This window comes from Thunnus maccoyii, chromosome 22 (assembly GCF_910596095.1).
Source record: "Thunnus maccoyii chromosome 22, fThuMac1.1, whole genome shotgun sequence".
NCBI lineage: Eukaryota > Metazoa > Chordata > Actinopteri > Scombriformes > Scombridae > Thunnus > Thunnus maccoyii.
Genome location: NC_056554.1, coordinates 20,033,852 through 20,060,517, shown reverse-complemented (window position 1 = coordinate 20,060,517; position 26,666 = coordinate 20,033,852). Strand labels below are relative to the sequence as shown.

At 38.4% G+C, this 26,666-nt stretch overlaps 1 protein-coding gene across 1 annotated transcript; it reads left to right on the top strand.

Annotated features, from left to right (window-relative positions):
• The first annotated feature begins 2,224 nt into the window (after window positions 1–2,224).
• On the top strand, window positions 2,225–24,755 carry usp12b (ubiquitin specific peptidase 12b). Its single transcript, XM_042401487.1, has 10 exons — window positions 2,225–2,390; window positions 8,337–8,417; window positions 8,529–8,612; window positions 9,675–9,804; window positions 10,489–10,799; window positions 12,638–12,714; window positions 12,948–13,031; window positions 15,859–16,056; window positions 16,899–16,977; window positions 23,166–24,755. Exons 1-10 carry the CDS (start codon window positions 2,343–2,345, stop codon window positions 23,265–23,267), a joined length of 1,194 nt encoding a protein of 397 aa, XP_042257421.1. The 5' UTR covers window positions 2,225–2,342; the 3' UTR covers window positions 23,268–24,755.
• The last annotated feature ends 1,911 nt before the right edge of the window (window positions 24,756–26,666 follow it).

The window sequence follows — 26,666 nt, the reverse complement described above, 5'->3', positions numbered from 1 at the left end:
AAAAACATAGAGTGATACCGGAAACTACACGATCTGACCTTCAAAGTAAAGTAAAACCATTAAAACGTGTTTTGTAGAGTACTCAAGTACGGCACCTAAGTACAATTTTGAGGTATTTGTACTTTACTTGAGTATTTCCATTTGATGCTGCTTTATACTTCCACTACACTTCATTTGAGAGGGAAATATTATACTTTTTACTCCACTACATTTATTTGACAGCTTTAGTTTTCAGATGAAGATTTGACACAATAGATAATATAACAAGCTTTTAAAATACAACACATTTTTAAAAATAAAACCAGTGGTTTCCAACCTTTTTGGCGTTTGACATCTTACAAAAAGCAGTTTGTAGTCGGGGTCACATTTCACATGTCTATGAGTTGTTAACAGCTCCACCAAATAGTGATTTTTCCCTCTAAACTTCTCACATGCTTTCATTTCAATAAATGTTCAAATGATCCAATATTTCACCAAAAATCAAAGATTAGAGAAAAAGTCCAAAAACTGAAAACAGATTTGTGTATCAGAATTTTGTTTTTTCTTCTTTCCTCTCCCATTAATCATCTCTCTTCTTTGGAGGGGCCCGACCCCCAGGTTGGGAACCACTGGACTAAACTAGCTAACTGTATGTAAAGCTACAGCTACAACAGTAACATGCGGCTTACACACTGATGCTTCAGTATTAATAATCTATAATAATATATCAGTCAGAGGGACCAAACCACTACTTTTACTGCAGTACTTTAACTACATCAAGCTCATAATACTTATGTACTTTTACTTAATTAGGATTTTCATGCACTACTATTTGTACTATACTACTACTTGTAATGGAGTATACAACAAACAACACATTTACAATAAAAGTAATTTAAGTTTTGATAAGTAGATAACAATCTATGAGAAGAAAAAGAGAGACCAGTATTGCAAGAATGAGTATTGTAATATTATTAGTGTTTTCATGAATTATAATCTTGAACGTGTCAATAATAAATTATCATGTTTCTACATTTGAGGCTATTCAAGTCTAAACTTATTTGATTATATTTAATTATTTGAAAACATGTGAAGCACAAACAAGGCATATCTAGCAGCAAATATTAGCTTACCAGCCTCTTAATGTTAATTATACTATTATTCTATTAGTTTTGCTAAAGTTAGCTAGTAAACGCTTGAGGTTATGGGGGTTAGGACTAGGTTTCAAGTTCAGCTAAGGAAAATAAACCACACAAAATCTTAAACAAAACTATGTAATGAAACATTGGTAGATGGAAACACACAGGTGAGCTTCTTAAGTGTGTAGAATTTAGTAGCATCCAGCAGAACGGACTTGGCAGAAATGGAATATAATATTTATAAGTGTGATTTCATTAGTGTATAATCACCTGAAAATAAGAATCATTGTGTTTTTGTTATGTTAGAATGAGCCCTTTATATCTACATAGGGAGCAGATCCTTTTCCACAGAGGCTGCCATGTTGCACCGCCATGTTCCTACAGTAGCCACTGTAGGTGCTCCTACAGGCAGGGATATTCAGTATTCAGTTGGTTGCAATCTGACAGGGTAAAACACATCTGTCAGGGGCCTAAAAGAACACTGAAATAGGTTTTTCTTGCTGTAATCATTCCTCCTGTTCATACTGGCCATTAGAAGATCCCTTCATAATGCACTTACAATGTAAGCAATGGGGGACAAAATCCACAAACCTCCTTCTGTGCAATTTTTTAAAAGTTTATCTGAAGCTAATATGAAGCTTCAGTTGTCCAAATGAGTCAAATCAAGTAGATATCTTTCAACGTTACAGTCTTTTTTTAGTGCTAAAGTCCCTCTTTTTGTTACTATACTTCCACCGCAGCTCAACAGTAAAACACTGCGGAAACACAAAGAGGGAATTTGATGCTAAAAAGACTGTCAGATATCCACTTGATATGACTAACTCAGACTGCTGAAGCCTCATATAAGCTTCACATCAACTTTTAAATACATTTTTGCACAAAACATGGATTTTGGCCCCCATCACTTCCATATAAAGCACATTTAAAGTGGATCTTTTAACGGCCAGTATGAACAGGAGGAATGATTACAGCAAGAAAAACCTCTTTCAGCGTTCATTTGCGCGTCTCACTGTTGTTTTAAGACCCACCTAAAAAATTGTGAAACTACCCTTTAATATATAGTTTGCGTGTTATTTTCAAAACCATGACCGGAAGTGACGCATGCCACTCGCTGTAACTTGACGGCGCTATTAAAGAGGGGCAGACGGCTCTCCCGGAACTCTGCAGCCGCATCGGCTCTGACAATTTCAACATCGGGGTTCGGTCCAACATGGCAGCTTACGGATGGAAATACTGATGACAGTCCGAAAGATCGCCTCGATTTGTACGATGGTAAGCGGCGGGGACTCGGCTCTGTGCTCGGTGTGTGTGTGTCCGGTGTCCGGGGGGGGAGACAGGGAGCCAGGACGCTGAGCTAGCTGCTCTGCTAGCCTGTTTTGCTAACATGATAATAACACACACACACACACACACACATACTGTGCTTCCAGAAAGTTGTACAGCTCAACCTTTTAGTGCTAGATAGCTCCCCTGCTTTACAGATATTATAATGTAGTTTAATAACAGGGTGAAATTAAGCATAAACACAGCTTGTTTAGCAGTTTATTCGCCGGCTTGTTGTTTGTTTATGCGAGAAGGGCGAAAACCAGCTAGCTTAGTCTGCTAGCCCAACGGTAGCCTGCTGGACAGTTTAGACAAAGTTGTGGATATATAGATGTATAGAGGGATGGATAGATAGTTAAATGGACGGATAGATTGATGGATGGATAGCTAAATGGATGCATAGACGGACAGTTAAATGGATAGATTGATAGATGGACAATTTCCACTAATCAATAACCTTCCAGATAGAAAACTCAGCTCTTATTATTATAGCTACTTACTCTTTTTTTTAGTTTATAGCTGCCACACACACATCTAACCCGAGTGAACAGCTGAACATCTGTACGGTCAGCAGATGTTGACACTTCAGCCAGCTGACACTGTTGTCTTTCTCACTGTAGCTGATGGAGAAATTCAGCATTTCCTGTCATGGGACACACCCTGGATGTTTCCTCTGGACGGAAACATGCTTATCTTTTAGGGTTTTAGGTTCTCACAATTTGCAACACACCTGTTGTCAGTGGTGGAGGACATATTCAGATCCATTACTTAAGTAAAAGTATCATTATAGTGTAAAAAATACTCCCAATACAAGCAAAAGTCCTGCATTTAAAATCCTACTTAAAAAACAGAAGTATTATCAGCTAAAATTACTGAAAGTATTGAAAGTAAAAGTACTTTTTTTGCAGACAAGCGACTGCTGTTACTGTAACTGATATCAGCCGGATGCAGGAAAGAAGAAGAAACTAAATTCAGCAACGCAAAGTTTGTTTAGTTTTTCAGACTTTTCTATAAACTTTGCATTTTTGTGAAATACTGGGAAGTTTTACATCTTTGGGCCTCAATTAGCTAACAAACAGCTGTAATGTTAATGTTAGCTAAACACAGGGGTTACAAGCCAAACAGTTTGGGAACTAATGCTTTAATCTTTAAAATTTTTTTGTATTTTATAAGCTTATTATATATTATTTTATATAAAATTTAAATCTGAAAAGTAATTACAGTTGTTAAATAACAGTAGAGGAGTAGAAAGTACAATATTTCCCTCTGAAATGTAGTTAAGTGGAAGTATAAAGTAGCATCAAATGGAAATACTCAAGTACAAGTACCTTAAAATTATACTAAAATACAGTACTTGAGTAGCCTAAATGTACTTAGTTACTTCTCAGCGCTGCCTGAGGGTAAATGAAACGCCGGTCAAAAGGAAACTATTCAAAAATGAGGAAATCTGGTGCTTGTGCTACTTTTTTTTTTTTTTCTTACCTCTTTCCAGTTTAAACGATTATTTCCACACATCTTTGGTTCCCAATGAACCATGAAAGCCTCTTTTGCTCTCCAGGAGTCTCTGCACATGGAAAGCTTTTAAGGATATACATTTTAATAACCTGTCCTCCGCTTCTTCACGGAGTTTTAGGTTGGTTTGATAAACGCGCCGAGCTGCCGACGATTAGATGATTAATTGACGAGTCGCTGAATGTTATTACTGTTTCCAGCTATTATGATAATCAATTCATCGTATTTAGGTATGTTTTTTAGAAGAAAATGTCCAACGTCTGTGATTCCAGCTTCTTAAATGTGAATATTTTCTAGTTTCTTTAGTCATTTATGACAAAATAAGACATTTGAGGACGTTTCTTCCGGCTTTTTGGAAACATTTTTTACCTTTTTCAGACATTTTACGGCCCAAACAACTGATTAAACAGTCAAGAAATGAAAATAATCGCTAGTAGCAGCTCTGATAATTGATTCTGTGGAAAATCTTGGAAGTCAGAGGTCAGCGCTTTGCTCAAAGATACTTAAGCCGATGGAAGGACAGCAGCCTGTTTGGCAGGATGTTACACAAAGGTCAAGGGTAAAAAGGTCAGACACTGTTACTCTGCTTTAATTGCTCTCGTCACACTTAATGTGATGGCTCTGTCTTTGTCTGTTTCGCAGCGACGGGCAGGCAGGAAGGCAGGCAGGGGAGCTTAAAGCTAGAAGATTAACTCCTGACTGTAACTTATCCTGTCTCTAGCCGCTGCACCTTCCCGAGCTGACAGACGGTTCGGCAGATGCCACGGAGAAGTCTGCTGCAGTCTTTTTTGTAATTTCTTGGCCGGCGTCGTTGCCGGTGCCGAGGCCCTGTAAGCTCTCACTTCCATCCGGCGCTGCCTGGTGCACGCACGGCGTTGTTAAAGACCACACACACAAGACCGTACAAGCCGTTTTTTTAAGTGTGAAGGCCAGCGTCATTGAGGCAAATTACCAGCAACCGCAGAACAAATACTAACAAAGGTTAATATTAGCTGCGGCTGGCAGGTTTGATCAGTGTGTTTGCCACTTTGGCAGGCGACCAGTTGCTGCCTGGAAGGTATTTGTTTTTACAGAAAATCAATTTGGCTTGTGAAACCGTGACTAGCAGGGCTGCATAAACCAGATCCGAGCAGCGTCGACATCAAGTGTTCTCATTTTTTTTTTTTTTTTTTTTTTTGATTATAAGCCACTCATGTCAAAACCGTGTCAGCGTTCTGGCGACGACTGTCCATGTTTTCAGAGGAAAAACGTAGGAAGCAGTTCCTGGTAATGTGAACATGATGATGACCAAACTGGTAGAGATGTTTATTGTCAGTACGACTCAGTGCTTTATAATTGCTTCTGCTCTCATATGCTGTTTACAGTCTGTGATATCTGCGTCAGCACCGTGACAGAGGAGTCTATGAAATGTCCGAAAATGGTGAAAAATGACGATCACTGTTTCCCAAAGCCTGATGTGACGTCCCCAAATGTTTTGTTTTGTCCACAACTCCAAAGATACTCAGTTTACTGTCATAGAAACCAGAAAATATTCACATTTAAGAAGCTTGAATCTGAGAATTTGGATGTTTTTTCTTTAAAAAATGACTCAAAATGATGAATCGATTATCAGAATAGTTGGCAACTAATCAATTAATCGACTAATAGTTGCAGCTCTACTCTACATACGGTCCATTTAGCAGCTGTTTTAGAGCTTTTTATTGTATCACATGATCACAACTCTGCAGATTTTACACCATTTTTTAAGTTGTACTATTACAAATATTCAACCATTAGAAGTTGAGCTGCAACGATTAGTTAGTCAACAGAAAATTAGCCAGTTATTTTGATAATTGATTAATTATTTTGCTTTTTTTTTTTTAAGCAAAAATGCTCCAATGGATCTGGTTCCAGCCTCTTAAAAGTGAATATTTTCTGGTTTCTTCAGTCTTTTATGATAGTAAACAAAATATCTTTGGGTTGTGGACAGAACAGGACGTTCGAGGACGTCATCTTGGGTTTCGGGAAACATTTTTCACTATTTTCTGACGTTTCATAAACCAAACAACTAATCGATTAATTGAGAAAAGGATCGTTAGTCGCATCCTTCATACCGAGCCAGTTCAAAACAAGGTCGTCAAGATGTCAGAAGAGGTTCCATTATTGTCATCTAGACTGATAGTCATGATTAATAACCATGATCACAGCGTCTAACAAAACATTTAGTCATTGAGCGTCTCTGTCTGGAATCTAGTTTCCACTGAAGCTGCACACTTCACTTCACTTTCATTTCCATCAATTCAGGAAACGTTTTTTGTCTTGAAACACCCGACATTACAAACAACTGAGAGATCCTTTCAAACCAAACACACACAGAACAAATCATACATATTCACACAGATATTTGTCTTCCTCTCTCTTTGTCTTTTTTCTTTTTTTTTTTGCGTGTGTGCTCTCGGTTTGTTTACAACCCCGTGGTGTTGGGAGGCCGTGTTGTTAGATAAATAACCTCAGCGAGGCCTTTCGTCTGCTCGTCTCTTGTTGACTTTACATGCGCTGCAGAATGATGAGTAACAACAGCGTGGCTCCACTTGTGCAGTCGTTCACCGCTGAAGGAAAAAGCTGCATCATTGTTATCATCATCATTTTCCTCTCCTGTCTCTCTCTCTCTCTCTCTCTCTCTCTCTCTCTCTCTCTCTCTCTCTGTGTGTGTTTCTGTTTCTGCTGTTAGTGTAACAGTCAGTTTCTAGAGGCTCAAACCCAAATCGCAGCCTCTAAATAAACATTTTATGATGTCTGTAAAAAAAAAATCAACTTGTTGCACCGATGTCAAATCTTTTTTTTCTCAAGAGTTCATGCGTAAACTCGCCACTGACATCATTTATACACACATGTGTTGTTTAGACGTTCAACTGTAAACCTGTTCTACACTTTCACAAACTCTCAATAACTCTCACAGGTTTACGAAGGCGGATACATGCAGTTATTTCACAATATCAAAATCTTATTAATCCCAGTTTGAGCCGATAGATGAGCACGTTTTTCAGACTCAAGTCTAGAATACGTTGTATTTATTTATTGATTGATCGGGACAGTGTGCAGTTTTTAACATTAAAGGCGCACTGCAACGGAGTTAGCTCGAAGCTAATTTGCATCTGCGGTCTGTCACAATCTAAACAACAGCACAACAACAAACAGTACAAAGCAAAAAACCACACCATACAAAATACAAAGCTACACACACAACAGCACGTCACATACACCCACGATGTCAACTAGAAGATTAATAACTTGTGAAATTAAAAGCAAGACTACCTGCACTAACGAGACTCAGTGGTCACACAGCTGATTGGTCTTGTACTCGTTATTTTGGTGTAACATCTTTGTTCATCTTTTTTCAGCAGACAGACACTTTAGATTTTGTTCAGTTTGTTATGGCTAAAATAAACACAAATATGTGTCCTTTTAGTGTCCTTAAATCATGAAATTTCTGTAGATGCTTTGAAAAATTGCAGAATTTGAGGGCATTGTTGGGTACTATAACAAAATCATAGTTTAGCTTTAACAAATGACTCATTTAAATGTCAAGATTGTGCAGTTTATTTGGTGTAATTCAGCCCCGTTTCAATTATAACCTCATAGATAAGATGATTGTTTTAAGGCAACGTGTGCTTTCAAACATAACTTTTCTGAACTGTATTGTAAATCAACTTTTTAATAAACCTTTAAACATCAAACCATGAAGAGAAAACACAGTTTGTAGCTGTATTTTCTGTGGATTGGTGTGATATATAGAAAGTTTAATTGACAAAACTGTTTCCAAACATGTATGAAAATTGTTCCAGGTGTCAAAGTTTAACAGAGTTCTTATAGTTTTTGTGGCAAATATATATATCTTCTAGTTCTCTGAAGTCAAACAACAACACTTCATCGAAGGTTCGTCTTGACTCTTTCTCACGAAACCTGGTTAGAAAAACACAATCGTTTTCAACACAAAGACGCCTTTTAGTCATTGATGCCGAATGATTAAATATATATATATTTATCAGCGAGCTGTGCCTCCTATAACAGCAGAGAAAGAGAGGATATTGAAGCAGGAAACACAGCTGCAACAAACAGATGGCTGCAGTCCAGCAGGGCAGAGAGAAAATAGAGCAGGAAAAACAGAAAACAATAAAGAGGAAACAAAAGGACAAAGGAGGGTTTGTGACGGATCATTTACCCAGTGTTCGGAGGATTCTGATAATTAACATCAAATATGTGAAAGAAACATTCATTTTACTGTAATGTGCCACCATGTATTCATCTTTTTTTTGAGTGTTTTTGAATCACAGAGAACATTTTAAATGATGTAAAAAAAGAGTTCAAATTGTGATTAAATGTCTCGCTTCGCTTCTTTTCCAGGGCGCCAATGCCTCTGCCTTGGAAAAGGAGATTGGACCGGAACAGTTTCCCGTTAATGAACACTACTTCGGATTGGTTAATGTAAGTGTGGCTTCACTGGTGGATTTAAAGCTAAAAACATCCTCTCCAGTCGGTCCAGTATCTTTCTCTATGTGTCTCATTTGGTCTTTTTCTTTTTTTTTCTTCCTCTAGTTTGGCAACACCTGCTACTGTAACTCAGTGCTGCAGGCTCTGTATTTCTGTCGACCGTTCAGGGAGAAGGTGTTGGCGTACAAGGTAAGCGATGAGAGAAACACCTCAGCTGTATCGACCGGCGGTATTCCTGTCTCGAGGATTACGTGGCGGACTGGTTTCTCACGCTAAAAGAATGCACTCCAAAAACATACCATATTAGTCCACATATGAGATTATGTTTTTTTCTGGATATTATGGTTGAAAAATGGGGAAAATATGTTATAGAGTGAGCCTGATACACATGTTAATGTTGCTAGAAGTTTATTACAACTTTTCCTAGCGTTAGCCACTGGTTCTACTGGTTATAGTAACATTGTCCTCATCAAAGTAGTTAAAATGATTCTGATTATGATACTTCAGTCAGTTTGGGGGTTCGTTTAAAATCTGTCTGATGCACTGATGGTCCAATTTTTAGCAATGTTGCCACGTTACAGGGTCTCAACAGTTACTTTGAATACAATGTTATGATGACTGATGACCAGAGCAACCAAAGTTGTATTAAACTGTGGTTTTTCTTAAAGAAGTAATTATTAATGCAGTTTCTGTGGATTAAATTATCTGTCTAGCAGCCAATAATTACTGATCACAGTATGTATGTAAACCTGATCACAAAATCTTCTGATGAGAAACTTCAAAAAAAGAGTTTTAGACTGGAGGGTTTTTGAATATGTGACTGAAATGCAGAATGAATAATTGGCTGCACTTGAAAATATACTTGGACGAGCAAGACATCACGTTTCACCTTTTCACCAGAGAAACCGCTTCAGGAACTGGGTATCTTATCTCATCTTTGGACTAATATTATCTGAGGGAAACTTTTCCAACTGGACTAGACTTGATTTAAAGAAAAAGTATTTGAAGAGTTGAATAGTTTAAATATATTCACAGAGATGTCCAACCCCTCTATTAACTGTTTTATTGTTCAGTCACCTCTCACCCTGATTAATTAAATTAACTTTCACATGTAATCAATGTCACAGTCATCGTATATGGTATGTGATAATCTCCAATAGATTAGATAAAAGGTCAATGTGCAGCCCGGCTGGATCGTGGAGTGACTGAGGTGTGTCCTTCTTCTTCTTCTTCTTCTTCTTCTCCTTCAAGGTGCAGCCGCGTCGTAAGGAGTCCCTCCTCACCTGTCTGGCCGACCTGTTCAACAGCATCGCCACGCAGAAGAAGAAAGTCGGAGTCATCCCTCCCAAGAAATTCATCTCACGGCTGAGAAAAGAAAATGGTAGCGATTCAAAAAATAGAACTGTTGCATTATCATAAAGAAGGAAAAAGCTGCTAAAACTCAGAGTGACTTTGTTAGAAGAGTTTTGACTTCTCGACTCTGCCAGAATGTGCAGCTGCAGCTACTGTCAGAAACTTAAAATGCTTCCTGTTCACTGAAGGGTTGTTTTTTGTTTTTTTTTTACTTCTGGAAGACATCTATCAAACATTGGGTGTTTAGAAATGTAAAAATCTGAAATGATCTTTCATCAGCGGGCTCGTTCAGACCGACTTCCTTTCACAGCTGAGAGAGCCGATTGATGAGGGAGGAAAGGATGAGGTTGAGGAGGAGAAGAAGAAGAAGAAGAAGAGGAAGAAAAAAGAGGAGGGGAGGGGTGGGGTTGTCATCTCAGCTGAGAAGACAATCTCACAGCTGAGGAAATAAATTTGTCTGCCAAATTCTGTAGCAGAAAGCAGATTAAAAAGAAGAAGAAGGTCTTAATTGGCTCTATTTTTTCCTCGCATGCTGATGTTTATTTTCTCTTCCCTCTTTCTTCAACCCTTTTCCTTCCTCATCTGTCTCTCTTTTTATATATATATTTGTTGCTATTCCTCTTTCCACTTCTCCATATCTTATATACCTCTCTGTATTTGTATTTTTTTTTCTATTACTGTATTTATATCTTTCTACATCTGTCTCTCTCAGAGCTGTTTGACAACTACATGCAGCAGGACGCCCACGAATTCCTCAACTACCTCCTCAACACCATCGCAGACCTGCTCCAGGAGGAGAAGAGCCAGGAGCGACAGCAGAACGGAAAACTGGTGCAGAATGGAGGAGGAGGAGGAGGAGGAGGTGGAGGGGGAGGGGGTGGAGGAGGGGGAGGAGGTGGTGGAGGAGGAGGAGGAGGAGAGGGAGGAGAAGGGGAAAGCGGAAAGGAGACGCAACAGACTTGGGTCCACGAGATCTTCCAAGGCACACTGACGAACGAGACGCGCTGCCTCAACTGTGAAGCTGTAAGTGGTCGACATCGACTATTTGATTTAAGTAAATACTGTTAAGTAGGTTGAGATTCATTTGCGCTGGACTTTTCAGAAACAAAATAATACAAAGGGATTTATTACAGGCATAGAAGACGACCGTAAAACCAGGAATAACTTGGAAAATGGTTTGGTTGAGCGACATTTGAAACATAAACCAATAAACATGGAGTTCAGTGGGTAAAAGGGGAGACAGAAGCAAAAAAAAAGATGAACTACAACAAAAACAATGTATATTTATTAATTCACAGCTGTTATTGGTCACCAGAAAAGATCAAAAACACTCTAATATACAGAATTTGGATGCATTTTAAGGTCAAAAAAGTACCAGATTTTGGTAAAAATTTAGAGCTGCAACAATTAGTTGATTGAAAGAAAATGAATCGGCAACACCTTTTGTTGTTTCTTCAAGCAAAAATGTCAAATATTAACAAGTTTCGGCTTCTCATTTGTGAGGATTTTGCTGCTTTTTATCTGTTTTATGTGATGTGAACTGAAGATCTTTGCATTTTAAACTGTTGGTTGGACAAAACTAGTAATTTGAAGACATCACCATGGGCTTCAGGAAATTGTGATGGACGTTTTTTTGCTATTTTCTGACATTTTCTAGACCAAACCAAACAAAAAAGTCAGAATGAATTGTCAAAATAATCGTTAGTTGCAGCCCTAGATGAATTTCTTTGTTCTATGATGAACATATAATCCCTCAAAAGTCAGATTTCATTTATCTTAAAGCAGTTAATTTCTAGAAGTTAGTTCATAGATGCAAATATATTTGTTAGGTTTTCAGATAGCAAGTTGAACTGACATTAAAAGGTTTTGAAAGAAGATTTTAGTCCTTTTGTTATTCGTATGTGAACCTTATTTAACCAAATATAAAAGGCTGATTTTCACTGTTGCATAAGACTAAAAAAAAGAACTTTATTTGTCATTTGATCCGTTACGACTTGTAACCCAGACACAAGATTTACTATGATGTTATAAAACTGGCTTTTTCATTAAAAACTATCAAGAATTGATTCCATAAAATCCCCAGAAACACACAGTGAAATAATCAATCAACTGTTTCTCAGCTCAGTCTTTCACTTGACTGATTCATATCTTCTCTCTTTATGTCATCAATCCACATTATGCGTCGTCTTCCCTCGTTTCCCTTCAATCAATCCCTTCCAAAACCCTCGTCGTCAGCCTCCCACCGGACCCTCTTAATCCCTGCAAACTTTCTCTCTCTGCAGTCTTCTACCTCCTTCTCCGGAGCCTTATCATTTGACATAAATCCAGCTGATCCTGAGTATTCTCCTGTAGCACCGTATCTTAAACACATTCATCCTTCTTTTTGCTTCCTCTGTCAGTGCCCACGTCTCTGATCCATATGTAAGAACAGAGAGGTTTCAGTCTTTTTCTTTACTTCTTTCTCTATTCTCCCAAGAACGCTATTTTTGCTCATCCAATTCTGCATTTCATTTCCCTCCAGATGTCTAAATCTAAATTCTAAATCCTCCAGTTTAATTTTGATCTTTTCAGCTTCACCTTTCTGTATCTGTATCTCTTGCAAGCCTTATTTACAGCCTCTAAGATTTCTTGGAGTCGCTGCTCATCTTCTGCGAAAACAACTGCATCGTCGGCATACAGGATGTTTGTCAAGCTCTCGCCGTTTATCTGTATCCCTCACTTCTCTTGTAGCGCTTCTTTTAATCATCCTTTCTGTGTACAAATGATAGACAATTAGAGATAAGATACATCCTTGTCTTACACTTCTTAAGATGTCTTCTGTTTCTGTTTCTTGACCTTGAGTTTCTTCACTTGTGTCGCAGGTGAGCAGTAAAGACGAGGACTTCCTGGATCTGTCGGTGGATGTAGAGCAGAACACCTCCATCACGCACTGTCTCAGGTACAGTTTATGCTCCATTAATATGAAACGTCATGGCAATTATGTCTTAAAACAATACTCACATGTTCATATATATATATATAGACATTAAAACTACTGTGGTTCATGTTTTCGTTTAACTACGAGAGTGATGAATCAACACAAGTGATGCTCGGTTCACCTGTTAAGTTGTGAAATCCTGTTTTTAACTGTGCGAGTTCCTGTTGGTAAATGTGTGTGTTTCTACTCAACAGGGGCTTCAGCAACACAGAGACGTTATGTAGTGAATATAAGTACTACTGTGAGCAGTGTCGCAGCAAACAGGAAGCCCAGAAAAGGTGGGTGTTACTGTTATCATGTTAGTATCTCACTTTTTTAAAAAATTGTTTCCTTTCTTTCTTTCTTTCTTTCTTGTGACTGTAACTACATTGTTACAGTATTGAGATATTGTGGTTCACACTCACAGTTGCAGCGTTTTAGAGTAAAGGTGCTCCGCCTTGCCTGAAATTAAAAGCGCCTTCGCTAACATCAGAAGAAAAATATTACCATTTAATGAAATATAAAATTAAGCTTCAGGGAAAGTAGCAGTGGCTCTACATGACACAACAAAGGATATGTGTCACAAAAGTCACGGTTCACAGGCTTGAGTCACGGATCAGATCATTTTTCGGTTCAGCAAAAAAAAAAGAGTGGGAGGAAGACATATATAACTTTGCTTTCTATTTATTTGGTAAAACCCTTAAAGCAAGGCACTTTTGCCCATTGTCTTCAATGAAAACAACATTCAAGATGTCCAATGTTTAAATAAAATCTTAAAATATATAAAATATTCAATGCTCAATTGTTTAATTAAATTGCAGTATGAGGCCTGATATCTTCCTCCTTTAAATATGGTAGTGAATGACGCACTAGTCTGTGCCCACATCATCAAAACTTGATGATAACTTACAAACATGAACGTACGTCTTATCCTGCAGCTTGTTGAACGAGCCACCAAACAAATATTCACCAGGGAAAAGTGCACGGCTAACATCAGTTAGCAGCTAGATAGCTAATAATCTGCTCAGCTGCAGCACATTAAACATGTAAACATACCTGCAGATGTCACTTCAGACCTGTTAGATGCTGGTTTGGTCGTTCCTCCTCAAAAACAGAAATTTGTTTACTTTTTCTCCAATGAGACATTAAATTTAGAAGTTAATCTGCAGTTCACATGTGTGCTGAACTGTGGGGGAGAGACCCGTACAGATCAACTACATTCCTTTACACCTTTATGTATTTAATGAGGGAGGCGATTGTTTAAACCATCAACCACACTGATAATGAGATGAGCACCATGATGCAGTGTTGCAATGCAAAAAACTCACCACTGCAGGTCAGAAAACAGGATGAAGTTAGTTTGATAATCAGCAGCTGGACACAAACTGTACCCAGTTGTCTGCATCGAGTTGAAGTTGGGAACGTATCACGCGTGTTTCCAGATCTATATTTTTATTCTGGGGCTCTACTGGGATACATATGCATGATTTACAGTCAGAAAAACTCCTTATTTATCTTGTACTGTCCCTTTATGCAGCCCCTCAGTTCAGCCTCTGTCTGAAACTGGCTGTTTTAGGCCCTCTCTGTTCTGATTGGTTAGCTTCAGGATGCTGCTGCTCAAAATATAAACTCCTCAAAATACATCTGTACTAACCTTACGAGGCAGCTGCATTCACGAAATCACGCAAGAATCCTGTGTCAACAACAAACTGTGTAACAAATAAAAATAAAAAAAAATTCAGTATAACAAACCATCTGGCACGTCAGGCTACATCTGTACATGTTTGAGCCCTGTTGGCTGAGGAGTGCTGCTTCACGGATGCAAGTATGAAAAACAGGTGCTGTTTGGATCCGAGGACATATCGTAGTGTGTAGACAAAGCAAGCAAAGCAAATGTGCCTCGGTGTTTTTCTGGTTATGACTTATTGACCACAAAGCATTGATAGAATGTTGCTGCACTTGATAAAAATATATTAACGGCATCAAATATCTCAGTTGCACGCAGATCAGAATGTTTTAATTATTGATGCACAGAGCAGCTCCTGACAGAAAGCTCACAGGGTCGCTTTAAACGTCGTCTCGCTTCAAACACGAGGCAGCATGAAAAGACTTTTGGTTGTTTTTTGAAAGCAGTTTGCAGGTCGCTTTGAGTCTCAGCTGACTTTTTTATATACATAACCGTGTAAGAGCGGCGGTTGTAGCTTTTCTCTCACAGCGGTATGCGTCACATGACTGATCGAAAGCTCTTCTAAAGCGGACAAATACAGTCACAGCGTGCTCCATTAGAAAGTACCACCAAAACCACATATGATGTTACCGTAGCAACCAGCCAGGGCCTTCCTGTCACATTCTGAGAAGTTCATCACGGGTGTTCAAAAGCTGAGGTGAGGCCAATATGTCTATTACCAACCACAGCACGATGGTCTGAGAGCAATAATAAGTCGTGGTGGCTGAACGGACGTTGCACATGAATGACACATCCAAAAAAAACCCCCAAAAAAAACCCCCCACCACCAACCAGTAAAGACTGTCTGTCCAGTGTGTCTCATGAGTGCAACTACATGTATTTTTATACATACCATCCGCCATGTTTGGGCGCCTGCTAAGTGCACCATGTAACATCCATTAGCTTGAAAGGGCCATGCTGTCACCAGCGACTGCGCCTCACATTAACACTGAGCAGAATGCTGTGAGAGCACACGAGCCAATGGTTCGGCCAAATTAGGAGGAGCAAAAAGCGTCTAAAAAACACAGTTCTTGTTCCTGGTAGGGGGTCTGGAACAGTAACGGCATCAACATGGAAAGCTTTTAGCCCTCCGAGTGTCTTGTCAGTGACAAATCACCCTCGCCGCCTGTCGTTTTGGGACTTTTACTACCCTTAAAATGTTTTCTATAAGCCTCGCTCTTTACTTTTTCTTTCATTTTTTAAATTGCCTTTGTAACTTAAAACACATTAACCACAAAAAACTGAACACACACATGCAGTTCAGTTTGGTTTAATTTTGTTTTGGCACTCAGCAGATCACTTAATGTTTTTTTTTTTTTTTTTTTTTTATGAATCGATGCCATCAAAGCTTGTGAAACACCATTAAAACCACATTAAAAAAAACCCTCTTTCTCTGCCAGGATGAGGGTAAAGAAGCTGCCGATGATTCTCGCCCTACACCTGAAGCGTTTTAAATACATGGACCAGCTTCACCGCTACACCAAACTGTCCTATCGCGTCGTCTTCCCCCTGGAGCTCCGCCTCTTCAACACGTCCGGGGACGCCACCAACCCGGACCGCATGTACGACCTGGTGGCTGTTGTTGTACACTGTGGCAGGTAGGTTCCTTTTATTTTATATACATCTTAAAACATGTCTGGAGGGGATCTTTAAGATTCTGGACTGTCGGTTGGACAAAACAAGCAAATCAAAGGCTATTTTTTAAAATATTTTACTGACTAAATGATTAATTGGTAATGAAAAGAATCAATATTTGCAGCCCTAATAATGTTGGAAATCCAGAGGAGCTAATCTTTGAATTAGGACTATATTGAAACCAGAAGATTTTGGTGCATCTTGCTTTCAAACGGAGCAAGAAAAGTTATTTAATAATTCGCTTATTACCTCATTTATCGAAACAAACTTCCACAGAAATTCACATTAAAGATAATACAAGTAAAGATAACAGGTCCTATAAATGTTGCAGATATAAATAAAGGTTGCTTGAGTCAATGTCAGTTAGAATCAGGTGATTCAGGCATCTGGAAAGTCCTCTTGAGGTTGACGTCAGCTGATATATGTGTGTAAGTGAGCATATGCAAGTCATTAGTCCGCTGGATCATCTTCGTCTCTCTCTCGCGGATGAGTTTGATGTAATCCTCAGGTGGATAAACATATTTAGACACAAAAGGCTAACACGCCGCGGTCTGTCGAGATGAGAACATGTTATTCCCACATGCTCCAATAAGAAGGGTCACTCGGTTTATCACAAACACAAAAATTTAAAGTGGTGCTGAGCTGTTTTATTTGCAATTTTGGAGCATTTATTTAATGTTCGCTTCGCTGGCTTTGACACAGTAATAACAGACGATTATATTCTTGCTTGGGAATAAAAGAAAAACCATTTAACGCCATTAGATGTGTATGAAATGCCTCTCATGTGTTTTTTCTTCTTCTTCAGTGGTCCTAACCGTGGCCACTACATCACCATTGTCAAGAGCCACGGCTTCTGGCTGCTGTTTGATGACGACATTGTAGAGGTGAGGAAGGTTTTCTTATGTCTTCTTTAGTTTTTTTTAGTATTTGTTTAAAAAAATAGTCATTTGTTCCATTTGGCGGTGAAATGGATGCCTCAAATTTTGAATACAGTCATTAAAAAACTGCCCATTTTAAAGGCATTATGGTATGAAATGATATTGTATCCACTTCTGTCACATTATCAGCAGGTAAACCTTTTTTTTTCAATATACAAAGATAAGATGCAGCACATCATCTCGTCCTGATATAGAAAAGAGTAAAACTGCTCGGTAAAAACTTTTTCAGTTGTGTAATGTTTATGCTTTATCCTTTTCTGCTGCAACTCATCCTCGCTGTTGCAAAAGGAACAACCAGTCCCCTAAAATCAAGATTTACAAGCAGGGAAAAAAAAAAAAGTAGTTTATTGATTTGATGATGTCAAGTCTTCAAATGGTTGTAAAAGTCTGAAAAGAAATGAAAAAATAACGACACCTTGAGCCGTTGAAACCTCTTTTTGTTATATTTCTTTCATTTTTATTTTTTTTTTACACATTCGCACCTGCAAATGAAATTCCTGTAATGAACGATTTATGAACCAAAGTTTCAGTCCTTAACAAGAGAAAAACAAAAGTAACAGGCAACAAAAATGTTAAAAACTGAATAAAATCGGCTTTAAAAAGTACTTCAACCTGACAAACAAATTGAACAAAGACTCAGCTAAACTCGAGGTTATCAAGTTATACAATATGTTTAAAATGTTATATAAATTTTGAAAAGTAATACTAACAGAAAAGGCTTCAGCGATAACATTTTAAAAATAATTCTGAAACAAACCAGTGCAAAGAGGCTGAAACAGGTGTACTGTGAAATATCTACGAGTAAAAACTTTAAGCAAACATCCGACCAAACGACGTCTGAGATTAAAATCTCCTCTTAGTCTCCTTTCCTCACAGTCTCATTTAGAAGTTTCCCCATCTCCTCTTAACCAGACAGGAATTTCAAGTAGCTATCCTTCCAGACTCCGGGTAGAAGATCCTGGCGCTCCAAATGTTGTGCCTGGAGTTCGTATGACAGGCCGACCTACATACCTCAACCTCCTCTAAATAATGAGGAGTTAAAATAAGGTTTAGTGATCAGCGTGCTATTAGAGAAAGAGAAGAAGAGTGAATGGAAATAACCATGAAGGAGATAATAGGAGGAAAAAGAAGACAAAAGTGGACATCTGCTTTAGATTAAGAACGCAGGATTAGCCTGAAGGCTTCTTCTCATATTCACCATGTACTTACTTTTGATTTTTTTTTTTTTAATTGAAGCATTTTTCATCCCAGTTATGCAATTTTAAAGGACCAATGTGTAGGATTTAGTGGCATCTAGTGGCGAGGTTGTGGATTGCAACCAACTGAATACCACCAAAGAAGAAGACCCACTCCAGTAGATATAAAGGGCAACAATTCTTATTTTCAGGTGATTATACACTAATTAAAACATACTTACAATTATATTCCGCTCTGCTAGACGCCACTAAATTCTACACACTGCACCTTTAAGGTTTTTTTTTTTTTTTAGATAAGGAAGACCTGGAAGAAAGAGACGGCACATTGTGTAACGAAAATAAGAAATATGACAGATGTCAGCTCTGTCTGCTCCAGCCCCTCATTCCTCTTCTTTTAATATTTATAGTCTGCAAGCAGGTGATACTGACGTGGAATGTGGGAATAACCAAGTTTTTCACAAAACACTGGTGCTCAAATAGAATTAAAATATTTTAGTTTTTTTTTTTATTAAATTACCGGCCTGCTGTTCCTCCTCTCTGCAGTGTCTAATTCACTATAAAACCATCTGCTTTCCTCTCTGATGTTGCGACAAGGGGAAAACATGGCAGTCTGACATCCTTCTAGCATGTGTGATAGCGCTCAGCCCCCCCACTCCCCACCACCCTTGTTGAACGGTTTCCCAGCTCCCCTCCCAGCATGCTTCCATCCACGCTGGTAGCCGACATGTCAGCAGTCAAAGATGTAACTGTTTGCGTAATGATGATTTACCAATCCACACGTGGGGCGGGGGGGGGGAATTAACCAGCATCTCCCACCCTGCAATCAACAAGTACATCATCACTAGTATATAGTGTGAGCCAAAAGCATGATGTAGCTTTTTAGTCATTGGCAGTTCACCACCGCAGAACTTGTCCAAAACCTCGGCATGCTGCTGTGTCTGAGCAGCAGCCAAGTAACCTTTCAGTTTGTTATTTTTCTTTCCTCCGAGCCAGAAAGTACGGCATGCCACAGCAATCAAGCTATCAGCAGTTAACGGACTGTGCAGTCATAATGGTTAAACCTTCCAGGACTTGTTGAGGTTCAGTCTGTATTATAGACACGAATGTACTAACAAGGTTTTCATAGCTGTGTAAATGTTTTTTGTTTCACGTCAGCGCTTTTTTAGCTTTTTAGTGGCTCGTTCAAAAAGTGTCCGGCTGGTTTTATGTTCAAAACTAATGAACAATGAGAAGACGAAGCAAAGGTTAAAAGAAATGATGAATTAATTTTTCTTTCTCAGTCTGATGATGTAAATACTCCACACAAGTATTGGAAATACTTTATTTTATTTTAGGGCGTGTAATTTAAGTATTTTACTGAAAATTCCCAAAGAAGTATAACTATTTAATTTGATGCTAATTACCAGCAAATTAGGAATTTATTAAAAAAAGAAAATTGCTCCATAAACCCAAGCCATTTTTTTTAAAAGAATGTATTATTTGAAACTTTAGTCTCCATTTATGTTGAATTGTATTTGTAGACGAATTTTTGCATGTTTGACCTGCTTTGCACTGACTAAACGTGGCTATCTGCTAACAATTAATTGGAAGTTTCTCTATTTTACTTATAATTTGTATTAAATTACATAGTTCTTTTTAGAAAATTATAAACCTTTTAAAGTAAAGCTTTCCCCAAACATCATGGAGTAATTTAACAGCATCTAACAAAGTGAATTACATCGTTTTTTTTAAAGTCTAAATGAAATAAACCGCTTTTATTTGAAATTAATGGTCTGAGACTTTCGTACAATAATTTGCATCAATTTAAATTTGAACTAGAGCTGCAACGATTAATCGATTGGAACAAAATGATTAGGCGACTATTTTGATGATTGATTTTCAAACATTCATCCGCTCCAGCTTCTCAAATGAGACGATTTGCTGTTTTTCTTTGTCGTCTATGACGGTAAATTAAATATCTTAAGATTACGAAGCATCAGTCAGACAAAACGAGCAAATTGAAGACATCACCGCGGGCTCCGAGAGATTGTGGACGCCATTTGTTTCACAATTTTTTGACTGCATTTCATCAACTAAACAATTAATTGAGAAAATAATCGACTGATTAATCGGTATTTAAAATAAACAATAGTTGCAGCCCTGTCTTGAACCATTAATTCCATTTATATTCTTGACCTTTCAGTTATTTCACAGTCCCGCTACACTACCGTTGTCTCTAAAAGTACTAAAACAATGTTTTCACAAGTTGTCGCTCTTTAAATCCTGAGAGTTGACATTTGTTAATACACACGGATTTTAAATTTGTTTTTTTTGTTTTTTTTTATGGCTAGACTAGTTATATAATCCTTTCCAGTGCACGTCACGTCTGCATCCATTTTTGTAAATATTACATTATGTCATAGTGTAATTTAACTGCTCTGTAATAATGATAATGAATGAGTTACTTTGAGAAAATTAATATTTATTCCACAACTCCTCCACATGAGTCTGTAAATAGTAATTATTGAAAACTAATGACTGTCTGGAGCAGAAAAACACATTTAAAAGTCTAAAACTCATCTGCATGTTTGACAAAATGGTCAGTCAGGACTCCAGACCAACTTTTCCACTGGTAGCACTGGTGCCAACAAGTTTGTCACTTGGTCACACCAGCACACTTTTTTTTTCTTGGTACACAGGCCTCCACACTGCGACTAAAGTGGTTGCATATGCGACCATTTTTTCAAGTGTGCAAGATAAACAGAGGAGGCAGCGGCGGTGTGGGGGGGGGGGGACGAGTCATGGTGCAGGTTCCTCCTCCTCCTCCTCCTCCTCTTCCTCCTCTCTGCCCTGCTGGTCGCTCGTGCCGTCGGTGTTTTGTTAGTCTGCGTCCAACTTGCACTGAACCTGCTGCTGCTTCTTCCGGCGGGTCACCGTGTCAAGCGCCTGCTGTTCTCACCAATGTGTTGCTGCTGACAACTGTGTCTGTCTCTTGGCTCTCCTCACCCCTCGTTCCTGTCAGACCACCGCTGCAGCCGCATCCTCGTTAAGATGCACCCACATAAATGCGACCACGTGAAATTTGAGCTTGCACACTTTGAATAAACGGTCGCAGGCTGGCACCCTGTTAGTTACGTAAAAGTGAGATGTAGCAGATGGGCTAAAACATTCAAAGCTGCTGGTGTGGTCTCTCTATAGTACGTTCCTCATATAAACTAAATATTTTATACAGGAAAATACGTCAGTCTTCCTTTCTGACTCAAATACGGTTCCAGCTCAGTGATGATTCTAGTTTTCCCCTAATTAAAACATCAAATCTATACATTAGAGGTATTTCTTTACACTTCTTCGGGAACCCAAATGAAAATAGTTTATTTTTCTTTTTAAATCTCTCGGGCAAGCGGGAAAAAGTCACCCCTGCTGTTTTGAATACAGAGGAAACCGCTGCTCAGTCACAGTCATCAAGGACTGATGTTTAAAACCGATCCCACCACCAGTGTGTTTTTCCACTATGATGGGAAGGAGGTTCCTCGCTAACATCTGGTCCGGCAGACCAGAAACTGGCCGAGTTTCGGAAGATTCCGCTGAGTTTGCAGAGCAGAAATTCTTAACTTATCACTTTTTTTTTTATGGTTTTGAGATTTACTGGCTTGCTTTTGTATTCTGTCTCTTACTCTCTTTCTTATAAATTATATCTTCCTTCTCTTTTTTTTTTTTTTTTATCTCTTCTGTTTTGGATCTTTCCACCTGGAACTGAAACCACTTCAGTTTTCTAAAGTTGTGAGCCAGTTCTCTTTCACCGCCACTCTAAAAGTATTGTTTTTGTGGTTTGTGTGTTCAGCCCCTCTCATCTCTCTCTCTCTCTCTCTCTCTCTCCCTCTTTGGATAAAACTCCTACACCAAATAAGAAACAGTTGTCAGGGCAGAGTCTCAAGATATTCACCACCTACTTGTCAACATACTTGATTTTTTTTTTTTTTTTTAAAGGGGAGATTTGGTAGCGAAATGAAAAAGAGAAGCCTCCGTGAAACAGTTACACAACTAAAGTTCAGCTGAACAGAGCGCCAGTGAACTGAAAGGAAGGATTTTATTTATGTGTTGCTAACTCAGACCTCCTCAAAGTCCCGTCATGTCTTCAGGTCAACTGTATACACAGGTTTACCGAGATTATAGAAAAAAAATATATTTATTTTCATGTCAGGAGAGGTAGTAATGTTTTGCAGATATGTACTTAAGGATAACAAATGACTACAGAAATAACAGCTGTGGTTTGTCTAAGAATGTTGTCTCTCAAAACCCAGTCACACAAAAAAAAAATACCAAAGTGATGTTGAATTGTGGTAAATCTTTCTTGGCTCCCTGACGCATGACAAACATTTGTCGTCTGTCAGTTTGCTCTGTGAATAGAGGGAGAGAGGGGAGGGGGGGGGGGGGAAACAGCAAAAAACAGGTTGCAAATTTATAATATTATCTCTACTTTTGTGCCACTTTGGAAGATCATCTTGTAGGTTTTTATTGTGATAAAATATGCTATTTTTTTTTTCCTTGTCAAATTGAGGAATTCAGAATGATTTAACATGAATAGACACAAAAATATTTGAGGCAGAATGTTCTTGGCTTTTGTTGCTTTACAGGATGTGCTGAATGTGTGTGATTTTTTTTTTTTTTTGAGACTTGTATCTGCATGAAGAATAAAAGAGAAACTATTTCATGTTCCTGGACAGAAATATGTACTAAATTCTAGCTTCAAGAAATAGTTTTGGGGGGAGTAGCTTTCCTTTCAGAGAGTAAATTGATACCACTGATGTCTGCGCTTGTATGCCAAGATGGCAAATAAACGTATTCCCCAAAATGTTGAACTAGTCACTGAAGCACATCGAACTGTCAAGAAAAGCAATTTCACTGGGAAACCTTCACATGTCTCAAGTCCAACTTCTTTCTCATTTTGTTTTCTTGCAGAAAATTGACGCGCAGGCGATCGAGGAGTTCTACGGTCTGACTTCGGACATTTCCAAGAACTCTGAGTCAGGATACATCCTGTTCTACCAGTCCAGAGACTGAGCCAGCCAGTGGTAAAAATCCCCAACGAACTGTCACTCAACAGAAGGGGGAGGGGCTTACGGCAGCCACCGGCTCCGCCCAGTACGCTCACATAAGTATCCAGGCTTTATTCCCTGTAGGCGGAGCTTTGCACTGGAGCGTCACGCGGATCGGTTGAGACGTGTGCAAGGTCGCATGGCAGCCTCCTGGATTATGACCGTTACCATCCTCTGAGCCCACACTGCAACAAAGCACCTTAGAAAACTTTTTTTTTTTTATTAAAAACGGCTGATTCCGTCATACTCGGCGCGCTTTGCACTGTGGCATCAGCTGGGACGACCCGAGTAACGCCAATCCAAGAGGCTGACATCGCCGTGTGCACAGCGGTTCATTTTTTTGGAGGGAAAAAAGCAGTTTGAGACCGTGGAGATGATGCAGATTTAACCAATCAACTGTTTTTCGGATGAACGTCCGTGATGGAGGATCGTAATATTCCTCGTCATGAGTAACCACCGGTGTCATCACACTTCTTTAGCCTTTTTTTTGTGTGTGTGTGTGTGTGTGTGTGTATATTATACCGTGCTAAAATTAGCTTTCCACAGTGACCGTAAGGGTTTCCTTAGCTTTTATGCTAACACACAGGTACCATGCGATCACTTTAAACAACACCCCCCTCTCCCCCTTTCCTCCCCCCGAAACATTCTCTAGCGGAGAAACTAATACCTGACAGCTTTGATAGATGTCCCACCTGTCACAACAAAACTACTGACACTACCTTTTTAACGAAAAGAAAAGTTTTTGAAACGTGTTCGGAGCGCAGAGCGGCGCGGCGACGCAGTTGCTAGTTTGCAGTGTTTGTATCATACGGTGGGTTGCCATGAAGTGGTGCTAACAAGTGTTATTGGCAAGGCGGGAAATGAAAAACCAGCCACTTTTAGAGAAAAGTATTGAATCGGTTAAATTCGGCTTTGACAGATGAGTAAAGCTAATTATTTTCAGTTTTTACAAAGACTATTGGGGAATTTATTGTTTTTGATTTCAAATATTAAAGAAAAACAAGGGAAAACTAAAAAAAAAAAAAGCTGGGTGAAAGTCTAATTTTACCTGAAATACAGTTTACAGTATCTGTAATTTAACCAATATTGTTTTTTATGTATTTTTAAAAGTTTATTTCAGCAGCTCATTTGCGTTTTTCCCTATTTTCCTTTTAATTTTCTATAACAAGGTGCATTCTATGAGTGTGTTTTACTCTTAAATGCGGTAATCTGCATCCTGAAGCAGAAAAACACAACTTTTTGATGATCAGAAACATAAAATATTGGTAAAAATCAGTTTAAACCCAGATATCTGGAGGTTCTTTTAGGGTAAAAACTGAAAAGAATGAGCCTTACAGATCGCCAACAACCCTGTTCTTGTTTAAATGTAGCTGGTTACGCGGCGAAAGCGGCTGGTGAGAACGTCACTGGTGTGTCGTGCCATTAGAGGTCATGTTTGGTGCCACAGTGGGGTTAAAAAAAAAAAAAAACATCTATAAGGGAAGACATTGAACGAAGGGTTGTCAGGTATTTCAATGTTAAACAGCATAAGCTAACTTTTTTTTTTTTTTTTTTTTAAAAGCGAGCTTTTCGTGGTTTGGACAGCGAGCACAGTTGCCTTTGCAGATTGCTTTCAAAAGGTTGTTTTTGACTCTTTTTTTTTTTAAAAAAAAAAGCCAGAATATGCACATTTGTATCATTTTTTTTAAAGTGACACACACACACATATAGAGGGAGAGAAATATGTTTTCTTTCCTTTTTTTGTCAGACATCCGAACTGTCACACTACATACAGGCCCATCTGAATGTTTCTTTTAGTGTCTTTTTTTTCCTCATTATTTCAGGAAACTTTAACACCTCTGATACGCACACACACACACACACACACACACACACACACACACACACACACACACACACACACATCTCGCTGCAGCTATTTCAGTACACTCATAATATCAGCCACCAATCACACTCTGACAAATTTTGACTCTGGCTTAAGTGTTTCTAGTGCAGCTGCAGCTCTGGCAGGCAGTCAGACCTTTTTACATAACATGTTTTTCACTCCAGAAATCTTAAATTGCTGCCCTCAGTAATGCTGAGCGATGCTAACGGATGTGGAACGAGTCTGTGTGGTATATTTTAATGCAGTAAGACTGTCACCACTGTTGTTCTGATAACATGTTTGTCTCAGCAGTTTAAAATGGCTTTCCTCTCCTCAGTATCTTTTAAAATCTAATTTAACTCGCAAGAATTTAAGTAGATTAATCGATATCTGCAACCATTTATCGTCATTTTTTTCAAGCAAAAACAAACATTTGATGGCTCCAGGTTCTCAAATATGAGAACTTGTTGCTTTTCTCAGTCGTACATGATAGTGAATTGAATATTTTTGGTTTTTAAGACCTCACCTTGTGCTCTAGGATACTGTGATGGACATATTTACTGTTTTCTGATGTCTTATAGATGGAAAAATTAACAGATTTAAACATGAAAATAACTGATTAGTCCGTAATGATCGTTTGTTACCATCTCGAGGGCTGCAGCTACTGACAATTTGAACTTTATTCATCCTATTAGCGGTGAAATTAAAGGATTATGTCAAACATCTGGCAGTATGTGCTTTTCTAAAAAATCTGCAAATTTCTGAAATTATGTAATACACTATTTTTGTTCACATCATGCTGAATTAATCAAAAATTAGTGCTAAAACAAGAAAGTCAGTTCATTAGTCGATTGACGGAAAGTTCTAGTAAATAGATCAAATTCTATATAATCGTTGTAAATAAAAATGTCACACGTTTGTAGTTTCCACCTTAACCAGTGTGAGAAATCGCAGGTTTCTTTATAAACTTTATACTGATGTTCTAACAATGTAAAAAAACTTCCAGAAAGTGTTTATCCTAACATTCTAACATTTTGAAGCTGGAAAAAATAAATCCATTACATGAAATATCAATAATTAACAGTTAAAAAACAAATTAGTAGCAAGCGTATCAGAAATACAAATAAATATGTACATTTTAGTAAATTGTGACGTGACTTCGTTGGCCTTAACAGTCACAATCTTCAAGTCAAGAAGTTAAATGTCTCCAACGTGGCAACATCAGTTCTTTTGTCTATAAAATGTCAGAAATTAACGGTGTAATTAACGCTCACAAATAGGTTTTAACTGTGCTGAGGTGAGGAGAAACAGGAGCCATTTTAAAAGCCTTTTAACTCCGTAACACAAGCCTGCTGATCGGCAACAGCCTTCTCTTTCACCTCCATTGTTTTTGTTAAAACGCACAAAGAAACCAAATATAGGATTCTTGGTTTAGTATTTTTTTTTTTTTTATGTTCTACACTGCCAGTGTAACGTCACTCCTGGATAGTTCGATAAACG

Excerpts from the sequence above, each read along its gene's own strand:
- usp12b (XM_042401487.1), top strand. The coding sequence starts at position 2,343 with ATGGAAATACTGATGACAGTCCGAAAGATCGCCTCGATTTGTACGATG. Across the intron at positions 2,391-8,336 it reads TCGCCTCGATTTGTACGATG|GGCGCCAATGCCTCTGCCTT; the intron begins GTAAGCGGCGGG and ends CTTCTTTTCCAG. Across the intron at positions 12,715-12,947 it reads TCCATCACGCACTGTCTCAG|GGGCTTCAGCAACACAGAGA; the intron begins GTACAGTTTATG and ends TCTACTCAACAG.